Genomic DNA, 27,678 nt, shown 5'->3' with positions numbered 1-27,678 from the left:
ACTGAGAAAGAAGAGGATCTTGTTCTACCTCTGCACTATCCCCTCACCCCTACCTTCCTGTTTACTAAGAAGATGTGTGTAGAAAAGCTGCCCAGGTATCATATTCAGTTATTATAACTGATGACAGAACTTGCTGCTCAGTGGTAAGCAGAAGCTGAAAAGAGGATGTTGCACTGGGAAAGTTATTTCTGAAGAGACTGGGGCAAGTACTCTCACTTCCTACCATTCCTAGCCTAGATGTAAACTCTGAGAGCAACTACATCAAAGGTCAACTGCACGGTGAGTGCTTCAGAGAGCCTTCTTCTCAGGGCTACAGGCTCGAACTCCAGGTACATCAGTCAGAAAACTGCTCCCAGCGCCTACTTCAGCAGCATGGTCCTAACTACAGCTTTCCTTTTTATGCCTTATTTCCGAACTTATGCCTATTTGTATACTATTTCCATCTGAGAAAGAAAGTTTGCTGTTGATGCTGCTTTGGACTAACTTCAAGATCGCTGGCTTTTAAATCAACATGTTGCTTAAGTGGAATGAGGTTTCCTTTGGTATGCTTTTGATTTTTAAAATTTTCACACCTTGTGTAGCTTGGTGTTTGGAAGGTGGTTCCCTTCAGTGCCTGGAAAGCAGAAGACATGTAGAAGAAACAATATCATTGGAGTAGGTGTCTCCCTAGTTTTCCTGCTCGTTGGAGTAGGTGTCTCTTCAGTTTCAGGTTTTCCTTCAGATCCCTCACAGCTGCAGCAGCACTTCTGCACGGCAGTTTGCCAGCTCCCTCAACACTCGCTGTTCATATTCTCTGTGCTTACATTCTCCATTAACAGGAAAGTTTTTGTTTCTTTTCTGCTACCAGTTACATAGGTTTCTGAGCTAAAGTTCTTCCCCAGATTTACTTTTCCATTAAAAAATTGTTAAACTCAAATGGCCACTTGTCAGTCACTCCTTTGCCATAACAGGAAATGGTAGTTTCTCATTTCTTCTGGGTTTTGAGTGAGAGAGCCAAGAACCTTCCAACTGTTCAATTCCTTCCTGGCAGACCCAGGTCAGGCCTGGTACAGATTTTCTATCTGCATTTTTCTGTGTAAGAGCAAGAAGCACCTGAAGGGACTACACAAAACAGCAGAGCAGGGGCCATGAGAGCCTCTGCCCAACCTCCCCACCTCCAAAGCCTCAGCAAAGGTGGTGTGGAGGTGCCGTACGTGACTGAAAGGGAGATGCAGTGGGAGCAAGTGGTGAGGAGGAGGCTGAGGCTGTGGCTGTAGCTTTTCAAAACCTGTAGCGGTGTCACAGAAGGACATTTCTCTCTCACATTAGTTGAAACTGGTCACTGGTCCTTCTAGACTCTGGTCAAACTAATACACGGAGCATCAATAGCTGAAAGCGTGGAGCAGGTCACACATTTTATAGTCTCACCCAGCTCCAGAAATGGTGTTTTCTGCAGTGCTTTACCTCTCGTTGTTTGTATCTGCTCTGCAGCTGCCTACAGCTGAGTTCACGGCATGGAGAAGGGCTACACAACTATACTACTTCCCCTGCCCAGGAAGGCCAAGGCATAGCCCCCTGGGGACCTTCTAGCTTTGTGTCCTCACAAAAAGCCAGTACGGCTTTGTGTCACACTGGCTGAGAGTCACCTACAATAATGCCAGATGAATCTCAGCCTGTGTTTCTAGAAACATCATTGCAACAGTCATGTAGACTAGACCTCTAAACGGCACAATTTCATTTCACTTCTAAAAGCACTTCTTTTAATGGGAATTATTTTAAAAGTAATATAAAGAAATTATCTGATTATCATCAGGTACTGGAATGACTCAGTTCAGATTAATCTCTTGGTTTTCCTGGGCTGCCAGTAAGCACAAACAAACTTTTTCCTTAGAAAAGGAACTGTAAACATATGCTGCAAACCTACAAGCAAAAAACTTCTGCATGGAAAACAGAGCAAAACAGCCAACCGAGGGACAAGATTAACATGGGGGATTGGAATTACCTAAAACTGTAACCAAAGCAGTTTGATTCGGATGGACTGTAGAAGAACAGGTATAATGTCCACTATCGCTTCTTCCTGCTGCTGAAGCAAACACATACTGGATCCGAACTGCTGAGCGATCTGTTTGATAGTCTAATCCTTCAAACTGGTGGTCCTAGTTTTCAACAGAGATTTCCATTTAGTCAGTTTAATCAGGGTGCCCAATATTACCTATTTTAAAATGTGCCCTGTCTTCTTACCTGCTCAACTTCTTTGTTTTCAAAAGATAATTTTATTTTAAATTTATAATTATAGTGAACAGCTCTGCATCTGATCAGCAATGGTTCCCCGACTTTAAGAAGTAATTCAGGTAAAGGTGCTGCTTGTCTTTTATTTAAATCTACAAAATCAAAACATGGTCATTGAAACAACTGTCACTTTGCCTGGAAAAATGCTCAGTTAGATCAACATTTTTTCTTCTAATGCTGTATAGACATTAATGATTACATTGTAATGATAATTAGAATTTGGCAAAATTACTCATTAATCATGAAATTAGTCAATGTGATGGATTAGATGTCAAATAAAATTTTGTCATAATTTATAACACAGCTATAAGGCATAGTTCAGCTCAGAGCTTAGCTCAAGTCAGGTTTATTTAAAAACCAGACAAACCTGAATTTATATATTAATTTATAATTACTTATAAATGTATATATTTAGGAACACTTTGAAGAGCATTTCCCTACCACACAGTCCTAAAAGCATGAAGAAAAAGTTAACAGATGTTTAGCAACATATATTAGACATTTTTTACAGAGACCACAAATAGCTAATAGAATTTAGGATTTAAACACGAGACAGAGCGATCACATTCACTGTTAGGTTTGTTCCAGTGATTACAAAGACGCAGCTTAGCCCAGAAAGTGTACTCAGAGGAGTAGTGCAACTAACTCCAGCAGCAGGATCCACCTTGCGTGTAAGGAAACCTTAGAGGGAAGTTACCTATTGTAAAGAGGCTGGTGCATTCTCTGCCCAGGTCATTAAGTGCACAGCACCATATATAAGTTTGAAATAATTCATGTTGCACCTTCTGTATGCCATCTATTTCCCCAGTTTCATCATGCATTTTATCAGGGCAACTGCAATAACAAGCACAATTATTCATTGACTCATTTGGTTAACCTTGAGCAAATAAATCTGATAAATCTCCAAGCCATGAGAATATGCAACAATAGTGGGAAAACTGGATCTTACAAAGCTGAATAAAGAGGAACTAGGAAAGGTGAAGATAAGAAAACATAAATGTCACAGCCTAGGCAGAAATATGAGCTGAAATGACCAAAATATGCTCAAATTGGCTCATAGACAGGTAATGTTGCGACTAAAATCTGGACAAGAGTGAAATCATAGAGGCTGAGCTTTCACAACACATGTCTGAATTCCTGGTGGTGGGAGCTGATGCAAATCCAGCATCCGTTATGAGACCGAAATCCCAAACTGCCACGCTGCAGAGAAAGCCATTATTCCCATTGTTAATAGAATCAAATTTTTATATTAATAGAATGGGAAAAACAATCATTTAGATCAGGAAATTATGATCCTTTGTAATATCTTCCCTGCTCTAATGCATTCACATTTCCAAAAAATGTGAAAAAACTAGAGGGAATGAGATACCTTTGATTTGCTCTGGTGACATCAGAATCTAGAATAACTTTTTTTCAAGCCAAGGGCTGAAAGTTTCCAAAAGAGCACAACAGCCAAAATTTCTAAGAAAATGTGTTGCAGTGCTCCCAAAGTGGATCAGGCAGACACAGGTTTTCAATCAGCATGTGGGTATGCAACCCAGCAAAGCCCGTCTCCAAAAATTCAGACCCAAAAGCTCTTCTTCAGTTATCTCCCCAGCTCCCTAGGCACACTAAGCAGTACAAAGCCTCCCCTTTTTTCTTCAGAAGATGGTAAACTTTCAGTCTAGATATTCAACATGCATATAAGTATACGTTGTACCTCTTTTCAGGTGTTTTGCAAAATATCCACTCCACAGAAGGCTGGGGGTAGCTCTCAGATATGCACTTGATAGCATCCGATTTTTCCCTTTTCCTGAAGTAGGGTTTGCCTGGTTTCTCTGTTAAAAATCATGTCGATATTTAGGAATGCTGAAATAATTTTGAAACAGTGTTTTGCTCATTTCATAGTATGAGAAGTTACAGAGCTGTAATTTGTTTCAGAAGGTTTTGGCACTGATGGAATAGAAAACGATTCTGCCCTAGGGATATCGCGGCTTGGTCTCACGAGCTTTTCAGCCTTGATTGCTAAATGCACAGCTTCCCCGTATCAAAGGCCTGCCTCTATACACTAGAGGGTAATCCCAGGACTGAGACTGAAAGGTGTTAATTTGCTGTGGTTGCTATTCATTACAGAGCACAGGAGCACAGATACCTTTTGAAATCACATCCCAAGCCCATGGCCTTTGGCGGAGTATCTGTTGAGACTACCAAGTCCCTGCACAAAATGGAATCGTGGCATGCCCGTCAGTCAGATCAGACATACAATGGAAAAACAATGGGTGATAATGACTTCAGATAACCAGCAGCCTTCTCTATCCTGTATCTGTAACCTAGAGGGGAAAAGGTTCCTAGACAGCTCCCAGTCCCCTGAACCCATCAGGCATCGACTTGGACTAAGCACAAAAATTTAGTTTATTAAACCTGCTAAAGACTGGACTCAAAATGAAAAGCACTGAGTCTGGTTTTAGGTGATCTTACAATGAAATTACAGCTTCCACCCAGAAGAGTGACATTTTCTTTGGTCATACTTCCATTGCCTGCAAGGTGACATGCTAAGGTGAAACAAATACTTCTAGGATTTTAATTTCTTTCTTCATTTATCTCTTACAAGCTGGGCCAAGAAGGTTTTTTTTTTTTCACCTATAGAGATTCACACCTCAGTTGAAGGATTCACATCTAGCCTGGAGGATTTTATGAGAGATGTAATTATGATATTAGATTCACAGGAGCAACGAGAATGCAATCCAAGTAATTGATACGGAAAAGATCTTTATCGAGACTGTTTCAAATTACTGTTGCTTGCACATGTAATAGCATTTTTTACCTCTAAAGCCTAATAGATATAGTACAGAAGGTAATTTTTAATTAAAGATTTAATACCCTGTCCCCTCAATGAAGCTGTTAAAATTATAAATGAGACATGTGATAGGCTTTCAAATAAAACAAGGAGAGATTGGAGGTGACACTTCTGACACCTGAGAGAGAAGAGTCAAACAGAAGAAATACTTTAAAAACTAATAAAGAAGGAATAAAGAATCTTGATTAGTCCCAGTTTACTAAAAATAAGGCAAGTAATGATGTATGTTATTAAATCTGTCTCTAGAATAGTCTGGCCCTAACTTTGCCAGTCTTAGCTGTTTGGATTGACGTTTTGCTTTCTTTTCTTTGAAATTTCTTTTACTTTTTAAAAATTTATCTTTAAATTTGGCCCTTTCCAGACAAAAGAATATGGTATTTCTCTTCTGTTAAAATAAATAATGTCAACATGGGTCTTTGTTTTTTAGATGTTATTGGACACCCCTACTAAGAAACAGAATCTTGAACTTTGTTGCAGCAGTTGCCTTTGCATCAGAGATGTCTTTTGTGTTGTCCTTGAGAAAATTCCATCAAATTTGCTCCCACTGTGAGTCTTTCTCAAGAAGTCGCATCTTGCACGTGCTCTGTCACGAGCATTTAACAGCAGTGAAAATCTCAGCCTCTCAGACACCCTTCTGCTGAGCAGCTGCAGTTCTGATGCGTTTTACCCTAAAATCCAATAAACAAGTACAGGCTGGCACTGAGAAGGGGGACCTTGTCTATCCCCTTCCCTCAGTGGTTCTTCTTGCTGTTCACAGAATTGTGAAAGGAAAAGCTGTGAGACCCAGCGGCAGGCACAAGCAGAGAAGTAGCAGAGTGGGACAAGGTGTGTCTTTGGAGCACTAGAGACTAGAAAATAAAAGGGACATTCTGATCTGGTCCAGATAACAGTCCAGCTAGCAACACTGAGAATAAACATGTTAAGATACAAGCAAACAGCCTGTAAGCTTTGAAAACACACAAAAGCCACCGTTGATTTTTCCCTTTCGGCACAGAGGCGAATCTCTCATAGGGGAGAAAAGAGTTGCGGTGCATTTACATCTTTATTTGTTCATTTGCATGGTTTATTGACTAGCACAAGCTGACTCTCATGCAGTCTGTGGTTTTGAGTTCAGCTTCTGAAGACAGATCTAAGTCCTATGCAAATCTAGGAAGATGCTTGAAATGCAGCATGCGAGAGCTTCATTGCTTTGACTGAACTTGAGCCTCTCACCTTGAACCTATTGATGGCGTGACCCCTTTCATCTGAGATATACTTACTGCGGATGAGAACAGGCACAACTATTGTGTAATTGCCCGTTTTACTTATGACCGAGAGTGTGTATTTTCCAGCTTGTGCTTCTTTTATTTGGGAAAAAGCCAAAGACGTAACATATCTATAAAATAGAAAGTAAAGCTATATTTGTTATCTAGAAGGTAATACACAGCAGACACAGTAAAATGCTTGCTCTTTAGCTCTTGCAAAACCTATTTAGAGATATGAGTACTCATTATTTACACAGCGCCCTTCAACCTGAAGTGTTTTCATCCTGTATCTTCCTACACAAGCAGCACATAGGAACTTACGACCACAGGTACCACATGCTTAACGCTGAGCATTGGGAGGGATGGACTTCCTGAGCTTAGGACAGCTGGGGAGATCCACAGGCAAATGCTTTACCTACGGTCCCATCCAACATATTTTGCAGGGGGAGGCAATAATCCAGCCTCAGGTTCCAGCCCAGGTTTTTGCTATGAGAATGAGGATGCTGTTGCTGGTGCTCTTCCTCATCTGCAGTGTGAATCTACCAAGTCACATAATTCTCCATGTCTCAGTTTGTTTGACTTTAAAATCACAGTATTTGCCTCACATGAGCACTGCAAAGCTAAAATTGATCAATGTCAGAAATTCCCTGAAGACCTCCATGCACAATGCTATACAAATTAAAAGAATGGGCTTATTTTAAACTATTCTTGACTTTAAGGTTCATGTGTGTATATGTATCTAAATGACAATCAGCAATGTGCTGCCGGGTGACAACAGTTAAGAAAGATCAGAAGAATGAAAAAGATAATGCATAACACAAAATTAAAGGCAAACACAGTCACCGACAATATTCCATGTGCATCCTAAAAGAAATGATCTCTTAAAGGTTCTTTGACCCAGTACCTCCCTTGACTTACCGATTCTCTGAGTCCAGTGAAGGTTTACAAGCTTTGCTTTCTTCAAAGAACCAAAGGCAGGAAATGATCTCTGAAATGTTCATTATCACTTTTAATTCAATATCTTCAAGCACATTGACTTCCACATTTTTAGTTGGTTCATAGATGTTCCCTGTTCCTTGAGAATTTAAATAACACCCAAGATCTTCCAAAATGTTAGAAATCTGCAATGCAGGAGGACAGATTGTTACATATTTATTAGCAGTTAGCTTTATTTGCTTTTTTTGCACTCTAGTATTTTTAAAGGATGCTCTTCTGGAAAAGATTTGATAAACTAATAATGTCTCGTCATGCCCAAATGTGAATATAAATTTTACTGAAATGAAACCTTCACCATACCTTAATTTTGTTTGTTCTTGGATTTTTTTTTCCTTTCTACTGTTGAACTTATTCATAAATATGTTGAATTCTACTGCATGAGGAAACACTATAGGATTCCTGTTCAATTACTTAATTCTGTTCTCTAGACAGACATCACAGTGATGAATAATTTCAGCCAGAAACAGGATAATTTCCCTTAGTGAAGGGAAGGCTATTCTTTACTCTCAGTTTTGTTTCCTTTCATGTAGAACCATAGGAAGATAGAGAATTATAATACTACATTTCTGTTTGCGACTGCAATGCAAAGGCAGGGCCAGAATGGGCTTTTTTTTTTTTTTTTTAGCATCCTACTGCTTGTCATTGCAGCATCTGGCTGGACTGCTCCTCAACAACTCGGGGGCTTTACTAGGTAGAGAATGTTTGGGCTGGGTGCCTTCACACCTTTAATTTCCTCACCATTGCATATGGCTAAAGAAGAATTGCAAACAGAAAGAGAATATTCCACAGTCATCCTGAAAGCCACCAACGGAGTGGCTTAGCTACTTAGCTTAATGAGTCTCTAAGCTTAGCTGTGGCAGAAGGTGGCGAGTAAATAGTTCCATCTGAAGAGTAGCCCTAAAAGTCTCCCTTACTTTAGTGGGTGAAATCTGTCTGGTATAAGTTTATGAAAGGATAGACTTCATTGCATTCTCTGCCCCGCACTGTGCTTGGCCAGTTGTTCTTCTCATTCCTTGCTCCTTCTTTGTCTCTTCCCTTGATCTGAGAGGTATCTAGAGATAACAGACATATTCTGCCTCATCGGATACAAGGACAGCACAGCTTTGACTGGTATACCTTCATTTGTTATCCAAATTATTGATTTATCTGTCCAGGAATGAAAAAGATTTTCTAAGACTATCTTGAAACAATAATCTTCAGGAAATAGTTTAATTGCAGGTCTCAGCTGCTTTATAATTCCGTTGCACACCACCTTTTCATGTTCTTCTGCCATTTTAAGTCAGAAAAGAAAAAAGAAATTGTATTTGGTTCCCTATCCAGCTTTGGTGTCCCAGTCAAGTTATAGACCAGGCAGGGATTTATGGGCTTTGGTGGTGAGAATAGAGGGCGGTGCAGCTTCTCCATCAGTCCCAGCAGCTGTGGCACATACACACTGCGGTAGGCCACTGGTTCACACCGTGGCCTTGGCAATCCCCTCTTAAGGGCACATAGTTTTTTACACTGATACATTTCCAGCAATTTTCAGCAATATTCAGTAATATTCAAGCATGCTGATGTCAGACAGCATCAATTAAAAAATCAGTTTTAGAGAAAACTACTGTTCATCTACTAACAGTTGCAAAGTATGAATTGTGACACATACTTCCCTCTAACCTTCTCTAGTCATATTTGGCCTAACTCTGTTTATTTTGGCTGTGACATCCCCACAGCCTAAAGATTTAGGGTGTTGTAAGCTTTGGGAAGGTGCTTCTGGAATGGACAGGAATATTTTATAAGGAACTTATTCTCTGTTAGATACCTTAGGAGATACTGATGTCTCTGGTGTTCCTGAACCTTCATCCTTCTTGCTGATAAACACACACGTAATCGCAGATGCATTTTGATTCATTGCAGAAGTGAAAGTAACTGCTGTCATAACAAGAACTGTAAATCAGAAATACAAAAACAAATGTAACCATGACTAGATCTCTGATCAGGGATAATTATAATAAAAATAAAATACCACAAAACTGTAGAAAGATTTTTTTTTCAAAGCAAAAGGAATATGCAGATATATCGTGTGTGTTTGCAAACTCTGCATCTGTGTATTGAAGCTGAGTGCAAGCAGTATTTAGAGAACCTTTCAAAAGCACTTTAGAAGTATGTCCCCTAATATTGCAGAAGACGTCCAAAGACAAAAGCCTCTAAGTGTTATGGAGGTCCCTTTAGAAACCACACCACAAAACACAGGCTCCCTCTTGCAGCTCACTTCTCTATTGGTGTCCCTGAAAAGGCCCCACAGCACCAAAACCCTGTGGCCGCAGGTCAGCATGTGTCTGTCATGAGCTGGAGGATGATCATGCACCATCTCTCCCATTGGCACTAAGGAGGTGTCCAGGTCAGAAACACACCCTGAGCACCCCTCACTCCTGCACAGAGCAATGGCAAAATAAAGTCCCTCACTTGCCTTTAGAGCCCACACTCAACTCACCCAAGGACCCAAGATCTAGTGTTTCCTTTCCCTTCTCTCCAGGACAGGTTCTATTTGATGTGACATACTGGAGACTCTCCTGAACCTTCCTGATGTGGACTTGTGCACCCCAGCAGTTTGCAAACAAGGGCCAGGTTAGATGCTTCTTCCCTTGAGCTGCCATTCTCAGTCTTATGCTCTTTCTCCTCTGGGAAGCACACAAGGCAGCAATTCACTCCCTTCTGAGGAAAGCAAACACAGAAACTGGAGGGGAAAGAAGAGTAAGGCCATGACTTTCTCCTGCCCTCTCCCTGCTTCATACCTCCCTGGCTCTGTCACATCGCAGGAGCCTATACAGCCAGGGCAGCTCACTTGTCATCTTCCAGCCTTGGCAGGAGGAGCAAATATCATTCTCCTTATGCATAAGGAACAGTATGGAAAAGCTTCTGGTGCATGAAAGGCATAATCTCTCCAAAATGCTTCATATAAGCCTTTCTGCAAGGACTGCAACTTGAAAATTCACCTTTTAGCCTCCAAGGGTCTATATAGCAGCCATGCCTCCACCACTGCACATAAACAAGAAAAACAGAAGTAAGACTGCACAACTGGCTGGGTGAAATCTGCCTGATTTCCATTAAGTCTCTAAAGCCAGCTCTCAGCAGTACAAATAAGCACTGAATCATAAATAACATCTCTTTCCTGGCGACCTGGAGGATTTCTGCCCTTGGGTCTTGGTTTTTCGCTTTTCTTTTTTTTCCCCTCAGCTCCTGAGATGGTTAAACATAAAGCAAGGTGCAGAGCTGAAAGGAGGAAAAAAGGTAGATATATCAGGAAGTGCTTGAAGGATTAAAGTAATGAGACTACTTCCGCAGGTGATGGAAAGAGCAAAATTGGAAGAGGAAGAAATGAGTAAGAGTTGCTGCCACCTCCTCTTTGATGTTTGTGCCTTCTGGAGCTGCCTGAGCTCTAAGGCAACATCTTGACAACCTCTTCTCAGCCCTCTTGGCAAATGTGGATTAAGACTGAGTCATCCTCATTTGGGCACCTAATATACACTTCATTTTGGGTGCCACCTTTCCACAGTATACACAGGCAATGCTCCGCTTTTGCAGACCTCTGAAAAAGGTTCTGTCTGTCTGTCATCCCTAAGAAAGATGGACAGGACTTCTTCATGAAGACATGTACCTCCCTCCATTGCTACAAAGAAAATGTTGGCACTTTTTAAGACAGTGAGTGCCAGAGGGCAACTGAAAGGCAGGTGTGCATTAGGTATCTACACCGAGCATGCTGAATTCCTCCCCCTCCCCACCCATGCAAGCTGGATTTCCATCCCTTCCACTAGCCTTTCACCAAGTCCTCCTCTGCTCAGCTTTCTCCACTTCTATTTGTTTGCTGCCCACTTTACCTTTCACCCTTTTCAAACCAGAGACCATCTAACAGGCTCACAGCCAGGGGCTTAGCTGATGGAAACCTACCTATGTCCACTGATTTCCAAGACATGCCAGCTGAAACCACCCGAAAATCCAACCTCAAGAGTTCAACTCATTCAGCCTGTTGAGCATTCCCTTGCTTCAGCTTTCCGATCAGCAAATAGTTTTAGCTTCTGATTGTAAAAGCAGAGCCAATTTATCCCTGGCATTACTCCACTTTGCTCACATCGCCTGGTTAGCAGGATGCCCAATGCCGCAGCAGGAAAGGGAAAGATGTATTTAAACATCAACAGGGAAAAGCTTTGCAGCTAAGAGTTAGGCAGAAGCAGAAGTAGCAACCAGACTGTGAGTGAGACATGCAAACAAGGTGTCTGATGAACAGGAACTGTGTCTGTAAAGGGTGGTATGTGAGAGTATATGCTGGAAGTGGGAGCAGTGAGCACCCCGACAGCCTCATGCATAGGAGAAAATAGGACTCCTTGTCCTGTTAACCACTAGAGTTAATCACTGCTGTTCTCTGCCTTTATTCTTGTGAAATCAAATAAGGTTATTTTGAACCTGAGATGATTCCAGCTGCTTTACAGTGAGAAAAAAATGAGTGATGTACTAGTCAGAAGTCTTTACATGAGATGAGATGGGGTGGCCTAAATTTGTGTAGGTCTTAGAGAAATACATTGCATTGACAAAATAGAACGAGAGCACGAGTGAGCCTTCCAGCAGAAGCAGAATCAATAAAAGAAATATTGGGAAAATGATAATGCTCTGATTCACCATCTTGATCTTTCAATTGGCCTGTCTGGGAACTGCTGTTATGGTCTGCACGTCAGTCATCCTCCCAAAAGCCCAAAGTAAGAACTACAGAGACTGAAAGCATGGGGTAAGGAATATCAAATATGCAGAGTGCATAATCATATTGTGTATTGTCAAACTGTAGTGAAGCTGGAATGGAAATAAATTGCTGCCTCTGAACAATGTTTGTTTATGCCTGCTTTCCATCTTCGTTATCTTTTTATAGGCTATACAAAAACAAATGCAGTAGGAGAAATCTTATTCTCACTGAAGTCAGACAAGCCTCTAGTTGCCACAAACTGAGGCAGGATTTCATCAAGATGCGTAAGCACATGCTTGGAGAAGTGTTTTCATAGGTCAAAAAGTGGGCTTATGTGTCACGGTGCTGAGAAGAAAGGCCCGAATCTACTAGAGAGATATCAAACCAAGAAGCTACGTTTAAGCTAGTTCAACTATCAGATGGTTCACCTAATGGAACTGCTTACAGAATTTTATTTTCAAATGGGGGATGACTAAAGTAACCTTTGGAAAACTGAGAAAGTGACTCCAAAATATGTTGAAAGTCGGAGTTTATCAGAAAAAGAACAGCTGAGGAACTGGAGCACTGTGAAGGATGAAGAAAAAACATTTCTTTTCGCACCAAGGGATGCATCCTGTGTTTGTGTCCAGCTCAGGGTGCTCAGTATTTTACATAGCTGTCAGGTTTTTCCTAGACATAGAACAATCTTCCATACTGCTTTACAGCTCAGGACACATACATAAAGCAAACTATGTTTTGCTTCTTATTTGGCTTCTGACTGTTTTCTCTGGGTGAGACTTTCCAGATCAACTTTCCAAAATTTTCTTTCTGATCAGGGAAGGCAGAAGGACCATTTTTTTCCAGGAAAGCTGTAGTTCTCCCACAGCCATGTGCTGCCAGGAACAAATCTGTAAAAGTGGTGACATGGATGAGCCTAATACTCATGCCTTAACTCTTAAAAAATCCACAGCTTTGCAAGTGGCTGCCTTTTTCTCAAATCAGCCCCAAAGCTGAAGTGAGAATTTTACTTAATATAAATATGATAAAAATCAGAGGAAGGCAGGACAGGTAGAAAGAACTGATCTTAAATGAATTCCTACCTTTTACCCAGATCTTATTTCTCTAACACCAAACTTAACTTTTCTCCTTCCTCGTCTTTTAGTGCATCTTCTTTCCTTGGTGTCTTCACCCTTTCACCTTAGACAACTCCCAGCTTCAAAAAAACCCCACAACCTGTAAGTTCATTCTCACAGGATGATGGGGCCAGAGGTGTTGCTCCATGTTGCAGAACAATAACCATGTTAGAATAAGGTTTAACAAGCAAGGTGGGTGACAAGATTCCTCTGTTGCAGCTCATGCTAATTGTGACCATTTGCTGTAACACTGGATGGGGTATGTCTAGGTCAGGACCACTCATTTATCTGGTCTTACCAGTTAATTACAACAAATATCATGCGAATTGATGTAATTATTTACCGTCATGTTCAAGCATGATTGAGATTTGAGATGGAAAAACATAGCCTATAGAGTGCGATAGCTCTTCCGGAGGGATTAGCGGAAGGGAACTGAGACTTTTTAGATGTGAATCACTGAGCAGGAAAGCAGTGAGAAGAGGGAACTAGGGGAGGCTGTGTGGTTTCAGCAATCATAGAATCATAGAATCTTAAGGTTAGAAGAGACCTCCAACATCTTCAAGTTCAACCGTCAACCCAACACCACCATGTCCACTAAACCATGTCTTGAAGTGCCATGTCTACATCTTCTTTGAACACCTCCAGGGATGGTGACTCCACCCGTCAGGGCCTGATCACTCTTTCAGTAAATAAGTGTTTCCTAATATCCAACCTAAACCTCCCCTGCCGTAACTTGAGGCCATTTGCTTTCATCCTATCACTAGTTGCTTGGGAGAAGAGACCAACACTTGCCTCCCTAAAATCTCCTTTCAGGCAATTGTAGAAAGCAGCCTCCTGTTCTCCAGCCTCCTGTTCTCCAGACTAAACAATCCCAGTTCCCTCAGCTGCTCCTTCTAAGACTTGTTCTCCAGACCCTTCACCAGCTTCATTGCCCTTCTCTGGATGCGCTCCAGCAACTCGAAGTTACTTAATTGTGCTTAATTAACTACGTACCGAGTTAAAAACTAATAATGAGAAACAACATCCTGGAACGCTACAGTCACCTGCCAGTCTTGTTTGCCATCGCACTCCCTCGGAATTATTTTTGCACCTGGATTCGCTCGCCCACGGCTTTTACCACCTGCGGCATCACAGGCTGTTTCTCCCAGGGGCTCCTCGCCGCAGAGAGGCAACCCCGAGAGCTGCCCGGGGAGGGCGGCGGGCGGCGGCCGCCAGGGGGCGCTGCCGCCCCGCGCAGCCCCCGCGCATCCCCGCGACAAACAGCAGAGACAGCGCCGAGCGCGCACCCGGCCCTTTGGAGTGCAGGGCATCTTCCCGACCGGTGACTAACTTCGGCCAGTTCTGGCTCCTCTTTGCTTGTCAAGGAGCTGCCTTGCGTTTCTCCATTCTCACGAAACAGAATGTAAAACAAAAAAATCCTTGTAAAGTCTTTCACACATTAATTAAATAATTGATGACAGACAACTGATTTTTCTTTTTTTTCCTTCTTTTCTTCCATGGGGTCTCCAGCAAACATTTTCTGATTTTCTACTAAAAGACAGAAAGCTTAAAAATACCAACCCTTTCTGGGAAGATCCCATGGCCAACCATGCATGGTTCGGATAGGATTCTGACTCAGTTCTATCATTTTGGAAAAAATAAAAGGTTTTTTTTTTGTTTGTTTGTTTTTTGTTGTTGTTGTTGTTGTTGTTGTTGTTTTGGTTTGGTTTGGTTTTTGGTTTTTTTTTTTTTTTGGCACAAGAACAATTCACGTGTATAGAGTACAAAACTCCTACTCAGCAGAACATCGTCAAATAGGTTGTGCCCCTATTTGTTATAGTAATCTCAAAAGTGCTTCTTTTGCACTGATATTAAAACAAAACCTGTTGTCAATAACCATTTCTAATTCATTCAGTGCAAGTGCCAGCAAAGGGTTCTGCTGCTTGATAACTTCTTCACTTTATGTCAGCTTCTGCAGTAAAACTATACTGTCTCTGCCTAAGAAGTTCACTTCCCTAATCCTTCCAAATTTAATATATATCTGAATCTTAAAGATCTTTCAACACATGAGAAAGAAGTTTGCTCAATCTGCCTCAGGAGCATCACTACAAAGACCTGCCTACTCCAACAGAGTTTACTACATGCAGCAGGGAAGACTCTGTCCAGAAATTAATTTACTATGTTTTTATTTTTTCTCATATTTTCCCCAACTCAGGTCCCAGATGAAAACAGCTGCAAGGAGTTGACTCCTTGGTATATCTATATATATATCTTGGTTGACTACTTGGTATATCTCATGACTTGGCCATTATTTCCAAAAATTAATTTTCTGCCTTGTTATGACCTGACATGTTTTTGCTACAGATTTCAGTAAACTTCATCTTTTGGGTAACATTATGCCTTTCAATGCCAGTACTTTTCTTCTTAGAGGAGCAGGGTCAGCAACCCTGCCTACAGCACATTGCAGTCAGCTTGTAAATGACGTAGAGATTTTAAGACAGAATAATTGAGATGGCTGAAGATTTCAAATCAGGAGTCACACTAGGGATGTATTTTCACTCCTCTCTCAGAGATCCAAACAAAACCTTATCCAAAACAACAGGCAGCTGGGAGTTAGCAGAGCTACTCCTGTTTTCTTTTTTTTTCCTGATTATTTACAGATATGCTTGCTTCAGTGCCTTATGTAGTAAAAATAAGCTAATGATGACACAAAGTGCAGGAACATTATTCACATGATACTGTTATATATTCAAATGTACTGACTACTTTTGCTATTAACTTTATTGCAGACTGATACCCAAACCATGCTCTGTGATTTATATTAGTGATTTCAGCATTCATTTAAGTCAGGACAAGTAACAATCCAGTTTGACTTATTTATGTATTTCTGTCATTTTTCAGACTTTCTAACCATATGCCTGCCTTCCTGAATACATGAGACTTGCTGTTCCTCTGGGAATGAGTTGCTGCTGGTGAGCGATTGTGTGTATTTATGAGCAACCCAACCTGTTTAGCTGTTGCAGTCTTCTTCGCTAAATACAAACTGGCTCAAGTACCACGTTGCTCCTTAATTTATAGATACACTTTGAAATCACCTTTCTGAGTTCTTAGTCTATGAAGTAACTCATGGTTTTTATCTGAAAAAAAAAAATTATCTCCCTAGGACAAAGCAAATGTTGAAGACTGAAGCAAGCAAGACATTTAGCTCCATTTTATCTCTCTGTCCTGACTCTTCTGGTTTTTGTTTACCTGGGCTTGGGAGAGGAAGGACTGCAGGGTTGTATTCAAACCCTTATTTGCCTTTCATTTCACTAGGATAACTTTCCATCTATCTTCCCTGCGAGTCTGAGATAAAGGCACTGCTCCAACAGCTGAATTGTTAGTTTGCTTGTTATTATTCATTTTTCTGCTTTGCATGGGACTAGCTGAATGAATTACAGCCCTTCCACAAATCCCCCCGACTGTGAGCCCGTGGTGACTTCTCAGCTCAGGCTGGTGATCACAGGGAGCTCACTGAAAGCCCCACTGCTCTACCTGCAGTTCGGGCCATTCCAGCCACTTGTGATCCAGTTTACAAAAAATAACTGGGACTGCTGAGGACATCCTTTTTGGGGAAGTGGTTGAAAAGTGGCTGAAAAGGCAGTGAACCTCAGCTACCATGGCAACTTCTCTTTCTGAGGAAGAGCCTACATTGTGGCTGGTTCTTCTGCTTCTTGACCACATCTTCCCTATTCTGAAGGGAGCTGCTTTTTGGCTCCCACATCACCCAGAACTTTCTACCTCAAGTGTGGCAAACGATGGTATCCTGGGCCACATTAGGAGGTGTTTTGAGAGCAGGTAGAGGTCCTTCGCCTCTACTCAGCACTGGCGAGGACACACCTGGAGTCCTGTGTCCAGTTGTGGGCTCCTCAGTATAAGAGAGACATGGACATACTGGAGAGAATCCAACAAAGGCCCACAAAGATGATGAAGGGACTGGAGCATCTCTCCTACGAGGAAAAGCTGAGAGAGCTGGGACTGGTCAGCCTGGAGGAGGCTCAGGGGGATCTTACCAATGTATATAAATACGTGAAGGGAGGGGGCAAAAAGGACGGAGCTAGGCTCTTCTCAGTGGTGTCTAATGCCAGGACCAGAGGCAATGGGTAAAAACCTTTTCACTGTGTGGGTGACCAAGCACTGTCGCAGGTTGCCTGGAGAGGTGGTGGTCTCCACCCTCAGAGACGTCCAAAAGCCATCTGGACAGGGTCCTGGGCAGCTGGCTCTAGGTGGTCCTGCTGGAGCGGGGAGCTTGGACAAGATGATCTCCAGAGGTTCTTTCCCACCTCAACCTTTCTGTGATTCTGTGGGCAAAGGGATAATTCCGTGGGCAAAGAAGCACTAGAGTGATGCCACCACAGAGGTCCCCCATGAATCAGAAAGTGGCACTGGACTGTCTTTATTCTTGATTGTTCTCTAGAGGACATTTGCTCACAGGAATGGAATTAAAAAATGCAATTAAAAAGCTGGATAGACAACCCTGAAGCAAAGCAAACAGATATGTTTCATCTAATGACATAAGTAAGTTTGCTTTAATTCTTTTTTTTTTTTTTAAACTGCTCTGTGTTTAAGCACTCTAGTTTCATTACCTGACATACTCTAGCACTGCTACTGACATTAGTGGAATTACTAACTTCTTGGAAGCAAGGACTACTTAAACAAAGTACTTAAAGGTAAAGGTAGGAGATTCCTGGTACCCCATCAACAACACAAAAAGGGTCTGCCCAAAAGAGAAATGAAAACAGAAGATGGTAGATAATGAAACGATACTATTTGTCATCCTAGTATCATAAAACTTCCCTTTTAAATGAAAACAATGGTTTCCACAAGTGACTATAGTAAATTGTCCTTCCTTTCCTGGAAAAGGGGGTGAGGAGGGGACAGAGAAGGCCTGAATTGTGTATGGGGGAAGGATGGACAGAAAGAGGGAGAATAGGAGAGAACGGTTTTGCAACAAAATATGGAAACATAAAAATGAACCCAAGATATTTGATAAAAATTGTAGTTGATATTTGGTACCAAATTTGGTAAAAATGAACAAAAAATAAATACTAGTTGTTGTTATTTGTATCATTATGAGGTTCGGTTAAAAAACAATTACAATTCCCAAGCAGCTGTACAAATGTAAAATCCAACATACTCCTCAAAGAGCACCTTGTAACAACAAAACACTTTTCAACCAGCCCTTGTATCTCAACTATTCGAAATCTTATCTACACAATTAAGCCTAGACTACAAAGAAAGGAGTAAGAAATGTCTTGCTTTTACAACAGTAACAGAGCTAAATATCCAGGTGATAAGCAAGCTTTTCTGTCTGTTTACCTGGTTCAGTTTGTTCAGCAGTTTTTAAGGAAACATCTTAGAGAAATTAGGGAGCCATTCCTTCCTTTGGATGGGAAATAGGCACACAACGTTTATCCAGCTGTCTGTCTAGCTTTGCCATTATTGTATTTCTCATGAAATACAGAGGATAAAAGAAAAGCCCATCCTTCAAACACACCAGCAATTTTTAGGGTATTATCCGTGTTTGAAGGGTTACAGATTGCTTAAGGAAGCATTTTGCATTGTGTTTCAGTTTAGAGTCCTACAGCATCTTCTTAAAGGTATTTCCATTAACTGCAATGGGGTTAAGCTATATGGGAAATATGGTCTTCCTGCCCATTTGAGAATTGGTGCTGTTTGTTGGCTCTGGACTGATTTTTTTTTTATCCCTATTTTTCTTTTAAAAGTCTATGATCACTGGGATTAAACAGTCCTTGTTCTTTTCTGGTGTTACTATGTATGTGAAATCGCTTTCTGCCTTCATCTGTCATCCAGTCTCACTCTCTCACATTTTTTCTTTGTAAATATTTTACTCTCCAATTTCATTCCCACTGCTGTTTGCTGGACTTTTTCATCCCTGCCTTTTGCAGTGAACATCTCCATGAAGACTTTCAGAAAACCTAACTCAACCCAATGACCCAAACCAGCTTCTCAGCTAACAGTGCAGAATCTTAAACGTGGGTGAATTTATGCCATGAAGTTTCAGATCTTTAGAAAGATACACTTTCCAACACCCATGAACAAGAAGTTCTCTGTGCTATATTATTTTGGGGTCACGATAGGAAGGGATCTCAAAGGGGATGCTGCAGAAGGACAGGATGCCCACAGCTCTGCTCCACTGACAAACCTGCCGCCGCTGAGCAGCCACGGCAGGATGCACCCACTCATCATAGGCAGAGACGTGGAGGCGGCCCTGGAGGTAAGGCTGTGCTCTGGGCATCTTCCAGCTTCTCAGTAGCATGAAATATGGGTAATCTGAGGAATTTTCTGGAGAAAACGAGGGAAAAGTAAATGGGGCTGAACCTCAAAAGAAATAAAACACCCATACTCCTAAGTTACATTTACTTCCATTGGAAAACAACCCTTTTCCTGCATGATCTTTTCATCTTCAGGAATCTTCACTTCAGAAGTCATATCTTATATTCTGATCCATGAAATATATGGTGATGCATGAGCACGAAAATATGTTCTGCTGGGCACGACTGTTTCCTTGAGCAAGCAGACCGCGTACTGACCTTATCCAGCCTTCACAGCCAGCTTGCACCCAGGTTTTACCATGTTTCAGGAAAGAGATCGTAGTCAGGATCAAACTTGATTCCCCCTGGGGTGCTCATTGATTTCACCTTCCTGCCAGCGGCAGGGCTCAGCGCCCGAACTTGCTCTGGAATGTTTGTCAGCTGGTTTGTTGGAAAGAAATCGGTGTACTGCTGGGAGATGGACCGATCCTGCAGACGGCTGGGTCCCAAGAACTTCTGGGGTTCTCCTTAAAAAGCAGAAGTGTCCTAGCCCATCTCCTACTTTCCTGGGTCTCTGCCACAGGAATGTAATATACACCTGTGTGTTCTGTGAGGGGTTTGTCAACAGTATTGTCCTATAGTTTTTGTGCAATCAGACACACCATAAACTAATCCAGAGCTTGTTCGGGCCTGAGTTTGCAGTCCTTGCTCTTATAAAGTTTCCTCTCATTTGCCAGCCACAGGGAGATCTCAGTCAGCATCTCACAGCTTCATTTCTGTCCAGTGCCCTGAAACCGTGGGTTTCATGAACAGCTCTCAGTAAGAGCGGGTGCAACAAAACCAAAGGGAGCAAGAGCGGTTGTTAATGGAAAACTTCCCCTGATGACAAAGGTCACTGAAAGTCTCTGTTCATCACCAAATTCTCCAATTTGTAAAACACGAAACTACTACTGCCTCAGTTCCCAGGTCCCATCCACGCTCCCACCTCATCCACTAATGGAAGGATAATTGTACACTAGATAATACACACTTTAACCACAAGCTCTTCCTTGGGATGACCAGAAAAAGTTAAGAAGATGAGGAACTGAAATATTGCTTTTAATGTATATAGTCCTATCTACATATATATCGTATTGTACATATTGTTTTCTAAAGTTCTTGGGATTACATTCCTTGCTGCTGGGGAGCATTTATTTCCAGCAAATAACAGGGGCAAGATGCTTTTTATTTTCTGAAACTTTTGCAGTTCTGAGCCTGTAATTTAAAGACAGACCTGGTGCCATAAGTCTACAGATGTTGTGGAGATTCTCGTCTGGGTGTTATTACACTTTAGTTTTTCTTTGCTGGTTAAGCGTCACAGTTTCTTGCGATTCTAGTTCAACATACAGATACTGTCTGTCATCTGCACAATTTATTACTAGGTCTTATCTCTAGATAATAGCTAGATTCTTAAAGGGAACAGATGCATTTTTAAGAAACTACATATGATTCATTAAATGCTTAACATTTTTTACATCAAAATTGCTTTTAAAGAGTGATCTGCTAGAGAGAGATGTATGGAGGTAGCAATTCTCAGAATTTCTGCTGCCAGCCGTGTCTCTGATCCTTCAAATCCTAGCCGGTTTGGATGTCCAAAAGCATTTGCTCTTTTCCCCTATAACAGCTAGCCTTACAAGAAGTAACACTGCTTCCCTATATACCTCGCCTTAACTAAATAATATCTCAACAGAAAGAACACCAGTCCTCCCAGAGGATAATCACACCCTGGGGCTCTCGCACCTTTTGCTCTCTCTCTGCAGAACTGTCCTGTAGTCACACGAAAGCCTGTCCCTTGGAGGAGCCTTTGGGCACCATCACATCCCAGATGCTAATCATTTTTATTCACTTTGTTATGCAGCCTGCAGACTAGCAAAGCTCAGCCAAGAAGAAAACACAGAAATCCCTCTTTGACAGGGTTTGCTTAGTAGTAGTATCAGCAGTCATGCAAAGCAGGAGATCATAAAATACTCATTTTCATTTTTACTCCACCTTCTCTTCAAATAGCTCAAGTAGACTTTCAAGCATGAATGAATAATATCCAACAATTGCTCTTTGAAGTAAATATTATTATCCCTGTATATGGACCTGAAAATGGACCACAGGTTGTTAAATAACTTTCCCAGGCATGCATCAGAATTGCGTCAATCAGGAGAAAAACACTCTCTTTTTTATTTTCAGTTCTGGATTTTCAATCAGCAAGATCATGTTTGAAGGGAGCAAGCCATTTATTTAAGAGTAAGAGAAAAACAGTTTCAGGCATTTGAGATGGAAGCAAATGTTATTTACTTTTCTCCTAACAGTTAAATGTTGGGATGATTTTCAGTAGAGGAAATCAAGCCTTAAAATCCAAAACTCTCTACTCTAACAAAACAAAGACACTTTCTAGATATTAATATCATGCCACCTTCTATTTAGATCATTGAACAACAACAACAAAACCTGGTAAGATACAGATGTATTGTTATATTTCACTTTACCAAGATTCATAGATTATTTACCTGGGAAATTGTAGATCTATTATTTGAAGTGATCAGGTCAAGCTAGCATTAACACCAGGAAACACATTTACATCAGGAAAAAGAAAACAAAAGATCAGTATATTTAAATACTTTTTGCCTTGAGCATGAAACCTGTCAGGTGCAGTGCAAGCAAAAGCCAGGCTGCACTGGGAGAGAGTAGGGTGATGGGAGGGAGAGAAGCATCCCCAGAAGAGAAGAAAGGTGGGACAGAAGAGAAAAGATGCAGGAGAAAATGAATGGGTAAGAAGTCAAAGGAGAAAGAAAGGAAAGGTTTGAAGGGATGCAGTGAGAGTTTGGGAAATGGAGAGGAACGGGTCCGAGGAGCAGCATGAGGAGACCTTACCTGCCAGCTGAAAGGGGTTTCCATCAGGGTGGCCGTGGGGCCAGCCCGCTGCCATGGCTGGCAATGCCCTAAAGGCCCCCGGCCCTGTGAGTGAAACCGAGCCGTGCAGGTGGTTGCCTTAAGGGTGCACGTCACTGCCCACAGTGAAACCACTTCTTCAAAAGCGAGGGCCCAAGACCTGAGCCTGAAGGAAACGGCTGTGGGATGGGGAGCAGAGGGCCTCTCTGGTGGTCGGGGAGTGTCTTCCTTCTGTCGGAGGATGCCTCCACCAAGCCCAGCAGCTGCCTCCATTCTGGCTACTCAGCCCTTGCCTACTTCTTTAGCCCTTTGCTCACACTTCTACAATAACGTATTTTCTCGGGTAAATTCGGTGCAGCTGACTTTTTGCTGTCTCACCTCAATTCCTAATTTTGAAGCAGTTACAGTTTCTGCTTTCACGCACTGGCAGTCTGCATAATTTCTCTGGGTATCGATGAGCGGAAGAAAAAGCAGCGCTGCCAAGCTAAAGAGCTCAAAAAAAAAAAAAAATCCAAAGGAAGTTTGAGCGACACCATGGGAATACCCTGCCACATCTGTCGCCGCAGGCCAAGGGACGTTTCTCGCGCTGGGTAAGCGCCTGGTCTGCTGATGACAGAGGACCTGTTGCCATCACGCCCGAGAGCCTGGGGGCTGCCACCCAGACGGGGAGTGGGTTTGTGACGTGGGGCTGTGTTTACACCGGGGGAGAACAGGGAACTAGCACTGTCCACAGGAAGGCTAAAACCGAGCTACAGCTGCTCTGAAGTCATTTTGTAGATGACTTGGTTAGCGGATAAAAATAAAGGCCTCTGGGCTCACCCAGAGATGTAGGCCTCTAGAGACACAGTCCCTCTGTCCTCAGCTGGTCCCTGCTCGCCGTCTCTCTTGGAGCGTAGCACTCCAGGGCTTGCTCCACATCACTTCCCAGTCACTGGTGTGTAAAGGGTGGAACTAGCCTGGCCGTGGCTGAAGTTGCTTGCCCCAGCAAGGGCCTCTGGTTTGCAGCAGGACAAGCCATTGCAGAGGGGCAAGCAGGTCCCTCCAGCTTCCACAGCCAGGCGTCGTGTCCCCTGGGCAGAAAGTGGATCTAGTTCTAAGGGACAAGCTGGAGCATCTCCCCCAGGATCCCCTAAGCAAATAAATTCAATGTCAGTAAGGTGTTCTCAGAAACCTGCCAGAGATGATATCTAGATTTTAAATTTTTTCATTGACACGTTGTAAATAGCTTCTTTTGCATTAGGGAAGATTAAACAAAAATGTAGATGGACCAGAACTAAATGGAAATATCATACATAAAAGAAGCCACAGAAATGTCACAAAGGTAATCGCATGGGCAATGGGGGAAATGGTATTGAGGCCAGCATTGTTAGTGAAGATGAGCGTGTGATCTCTCACAAGACTGCCTTAGAAAAACAAACTGAGGCAATAGCACTGTGCTCTGGTGCTGAAGACAAGTTTGTATGGGATGCAGTGCAAAGGAAGGAGCTGAAATGATATGAAAACTAGGGAAGTACATATTTGCAAGGATGCAAAAACTGTAGGATTCCACAGGCCTTAGAGAAATCATTGCAAACAGGGAAATGTCATGCTGGCAACAAGCTTTCTTGGCTGGCAGGTTGCCTTTTTTTTTCCACAGCCCTCACTGGAACACAGTCCCAGCATGGATGAGGTTGGAAGATACCTCTGGAGATCGCCTAGTCCAGCCTCATGCTCAAAGCACAATCAGCTAGCCCAGGCTGCCCCAGAGCACACCCAGTAGGGTTTTAAACATCCCCAAGGATGCAGAGTCTACAACTTCTCCAGGCAATCTATTCAGTGCTCAACCACTCTCAAAGGGTTTCCTGATGTTCAGAGGGAATCTCCCAAGTTTCAGTTTGTGCCTATTGCCTCTGGTCCTGTCACTCAGACTCCCTCATCAGATATTTATACACACTGATAAGATCCCTCCCAAGCCTTCTCTTTTCCAGACTGAACAGTCCCAGCCTCTTCACCCCTTTCTCATGCGTGAGACACTCCAATTGCTTACCATCTTCACGGCTCTTCACTGGATTCACTCCAGTAAGTCCATGTCTTTCTTGCACTTTCTTGTATCCCTTTCAACACCACACCTACATGTAAGTTTTGCCCTCAGAAATGAGGATGCAGACAGTTTGTGCTTCTGTTCTGAGACTACCAGAAATCTACCCCACTCACTTACTGCTCATGGGCAGCTTGGTGGCAATGGCAATGACCTTTCCAAACAGTTACGCACATACTAAAAGAGTAGATGCTTGTCCTTTGAGTCCTTTGATTTAAAATTGGCAGGTGAGCAAAGTGCTTTGTTTTCTCTTCCACCTGATGCATTCAGAACTGGAAACTGCTGGGATTTCATTGAAGATATTTTGCCTTTTTGTAGTTCAGAGAAGGAAAGCTAACATTAACTTTCTTAATCGTGAGAAACTGTTGCTGGTGATTCAGCTGATCTGGTATCAGAAGTCTTACTGTACACATGATGTTTTCAGTTTGAAAGCTTCTGTGAAAGATGCCATCAGCTAGAACAGTTCATATCTACAGGGTGAAGTAAAAATATAAAATCTGGCATATTAACTTATTCCAGAAGATGCCAGACTGGGATGGAAAGGATTCAACAAATGTGTCATACACATGTATACAACAGGAAAGCATTCTTCTGAGTAGGGCTTTTTTTCCACCATGGGAGAGTGGTTTCTGTTACCAAGCATTTTATCCAAGTTATGTCACGTTATGGTTGGCCTTCACTGCAACAGCTAGATAAAGCCAGCTCCATCAGGAGTAGCCACATGGTAAGAAACTCTCTAGCTAAACCATATGACTGGATTATTGGCACGGTGAAACTAGACATATTTTAATGCTTGTACTAATATGAGCTCTAGCCTAAGGCTAGACCTCCCCCCACTCGTGTTATTAACATAGGTGTTAGCATATGTTATTAACATAGGTGTTAGCAGGAGCACTTCAGGGTCAACTCCTGTCTTACTTCTTAGTTTGAATTAAAAACTTCACTGAGTCGGAATGGATTTCTTTTTGCATGTGAATGAGAGTCTGGTTAGGAGCAACATTTCATTTCTTCCACATATTGTTAGCAAAGACAACCGCCTAGTTAGGGTCCCATGGGTATTGCCACAGCAGGCTGATCCCTTCAATCCAATATCCTGGCTGCCGTATTAGTCATTCTCAAACACTTCAAAGGAAGATTAAAAACCCCCTAATTTTGTGGAATAATCTTCTCAAGAGTGGCAATTTCCCTTAGACTTCAGACAGCAGTTGGAGTATATACTGAACTATCAGGTTTTATTACTCTTCCTTCAAAAAATAAATGAACAAATGCTAAATTCTTGTCTAATATGACTGTGGACTCTGATCACACTTATATTTTTGTAAATCTTGCTGCCTTTTTTTTCTTGGGGATATACTATAATAATAGACTTTAAAGGTTAAATTCAGATTATGTAAAAACCTTTTTTTTTAGAAGTATTTCACTTGATCTATTTCAATAATATTAAGCAAGGCCAGTTCTGTGATTAGAGAGAATATCTCCTAATAGATCAACTGGTACTGTTGAAAAAAACAGTGTTCAGGCATTACTTTTTCCAACTACTCGGTTGGTTTAACAAGACTCCTACCTACAAAACTTTTCTTACCTATGCCTTTTAAAAAATCACAGCTACAACAACTCTATCCCTCAAAAAGTATTGTTATTCATTTGCATTATCTGATGCCAGCCTGCGCTTCAGGATCTGTTTCCACATGATTTACTAAACATGTTAATTTTGGGTCGACAGAAAGATAAACTGTCACTCTCAATAGCAGGCATGGCTTTCTCAACACTGGTTTGAATGTTAGGGGAGAGCTATTTGGCACTTGTGACCTGCTTTGGCTGGAGAAAAGAGCTCTTGGCAGGGCTTTCCTTCTCAAGGATTTCTTTTTTTCTCCCCCCTCTCCTCTTATTTTTCATCTCACAATGTTCTGTTCTGCTTTTCTGTCAGAGCTCATGAAAACTCTGTCACTTGGCTGTGGCTTCATGCATACATACAGGAGTATTTCCCCATTTCTGCATCGAAGAGCACACCACAGTTGTGACTTGACTACAAAGTGGGACAAGACCCAGGGGCATCTATCTGTTTCTCCTTCATCTTGCTCCCTGGATCTCATGCAAAGTAAATCTGGGTATGTGCCCAGGAGAGGAACGGCAGCGCTCTCCATATAGGTGCCAGCTTCAATTAACAGGGGACCTAGTTTTGTGAAAAAAATGGTAACATCATCAATCACTACTCTGCAGGAATGCCCAGTAAATCTCTGTGCACTGCACAAGGCAGTGGAGCAAGTTCAAGCAAATAGCGAATGGCTGGCAGGACTCCTCAGTGCTCTGGCTGACCAGACAATAAAAATAAAATTCTGGAGAGGAACACATGGTTACAGTTAATAAGAAAGTGTCAGGCTCCCATATGGACACTCTGTAGCTGCAGGTCAGCCTTCAGGCCAAGTCCTTATATATAGTTAACAGAACTGAAGAGACAGCAGAGGTGAGTTTGCCAAACCCACGAAAAGAGGCTCATGCCATCTTGAGCCCCTACCCATTACTGGCTCTGCTCTGCTGGCCAAGAGAATGTAGAAAAGAAGAGGGACACTTCCAAGTCGGTTTGATAATCAGTGGCTCAGGTACAACACTTACATCGACTTTGGTGGGGAAAACCCAAACACTCTTGGCACCGTTCCGCACGTCTCATAGCCATCTGGGCACTCCAACTGGCGGGATCAGACGCTACTGCCCAGTCCGCTATCTCAGCTCTTCCCGCATCCAGAGGGCATGTTTTCAATCCAAGCTACAGCACGCAGACGGAAAAAAATGTGGGTCATGTATACACAAGCCCATTTGTGTCCTTGTTCCTAACCTCACTGTGTATATGTAACATTAGACATATGCATGGATCAGCAAAAGAGCTGTGGGAAAAGCAGATTCACAAGGTTGAAAACACAGGTTAGAATACACTTCAGCAATGGGAGTGGCTATGCAATTGAAGTCTTTGCTTGGAAGAATTCATTTCATGTTCAACCAGTTTACCCAGAAAAGGTATTACCCTATGTGTATCATGAAATCTCTCCTAAGATAACTTGATACCATTAAATCCACAGTACTAAAGCTCGGGATAAAAGATCCACAGAGCTTGGGAAAGCTCTGGGTGAAAGCTGAGATTTTTTTTCTCTCTTTATTAACATGTTCTTGCAGCCCCTTCCAACCTTCTCACACACATGGATAACTTGTCCACCCAATTTGACCTTTCTG

The 27,678-nt window shown here is 42.1% G+C and overlaps 1 protein-coding gene across 1 annotated transcript in view; it reads right to left on the bottom strand.

Moving 5' to 3' along the window:
• The window catches only part of FLT3 (fms related receptor tyrosine kinase 3), a 45,924-nt gene extending 23,511 nt beyond the window's left edge, over positions 1 to 22,413 (bottom strand). The window contains exons 1-8 of the mRNA XM_086759201.1: positions 22,359 to 22,413; positions 9,143 to 9,267; positions 7,267 to 7,469; positions 6,364 to 6,479; positions 3,968 to 4,085; positions 2,966 to 3,102; positions 2,221 to 2,360; positions 1,982 to 2,135 (exon numbers count right to left, since the gene is read on the bottom strand). Coding sequence (XP_086615327.1) covers positions 1,982 to 2,135; positions 2,221 to 2,360; positions 2,966 to 3,102; positions 3,968 to 4,085; positions 6,364 to 6,479; positions 7,267 to 7,469; positions 9,143 to 9,267; positions 22,359 to 22,413 — 1,048 coding nt within the window. The remainder of the gene's footprint in view (positions 1 to 1,981; positions 2,136 to 2,220; positions 2,361 to 2,965; positions 3,103 to 3,967; positions 4,086 to 6,363; positions 6,480 to 7,266; positions 7,470 to 9,142; positions 9,268 to 22,358) is intronic.
• Between the last annotated feature and the right edge of the window lie 5,265 nt (positions 22,414 to 27,678).

This window comes from Chlamydotis macqueenii, chromosome 1 (assembly GCF_036417535.1).
Source record: "Chlamydotis macqueenii isolate bChlMac1 chromosome 1, bChlMac1.mat, whole genome shotgun sequence".
Lineage (NCBI taxonomy): Eukaryota > Metazoa > Chordata > Aves > Otidiformes > Otididae > Chlamydotis > Chlamydotis macqueenii.
The sequence above is the reverse complement of the archived record's forward strand: the minus strand, read 5'-3'. Positions and strand labels throughout refer to the sequence as shown.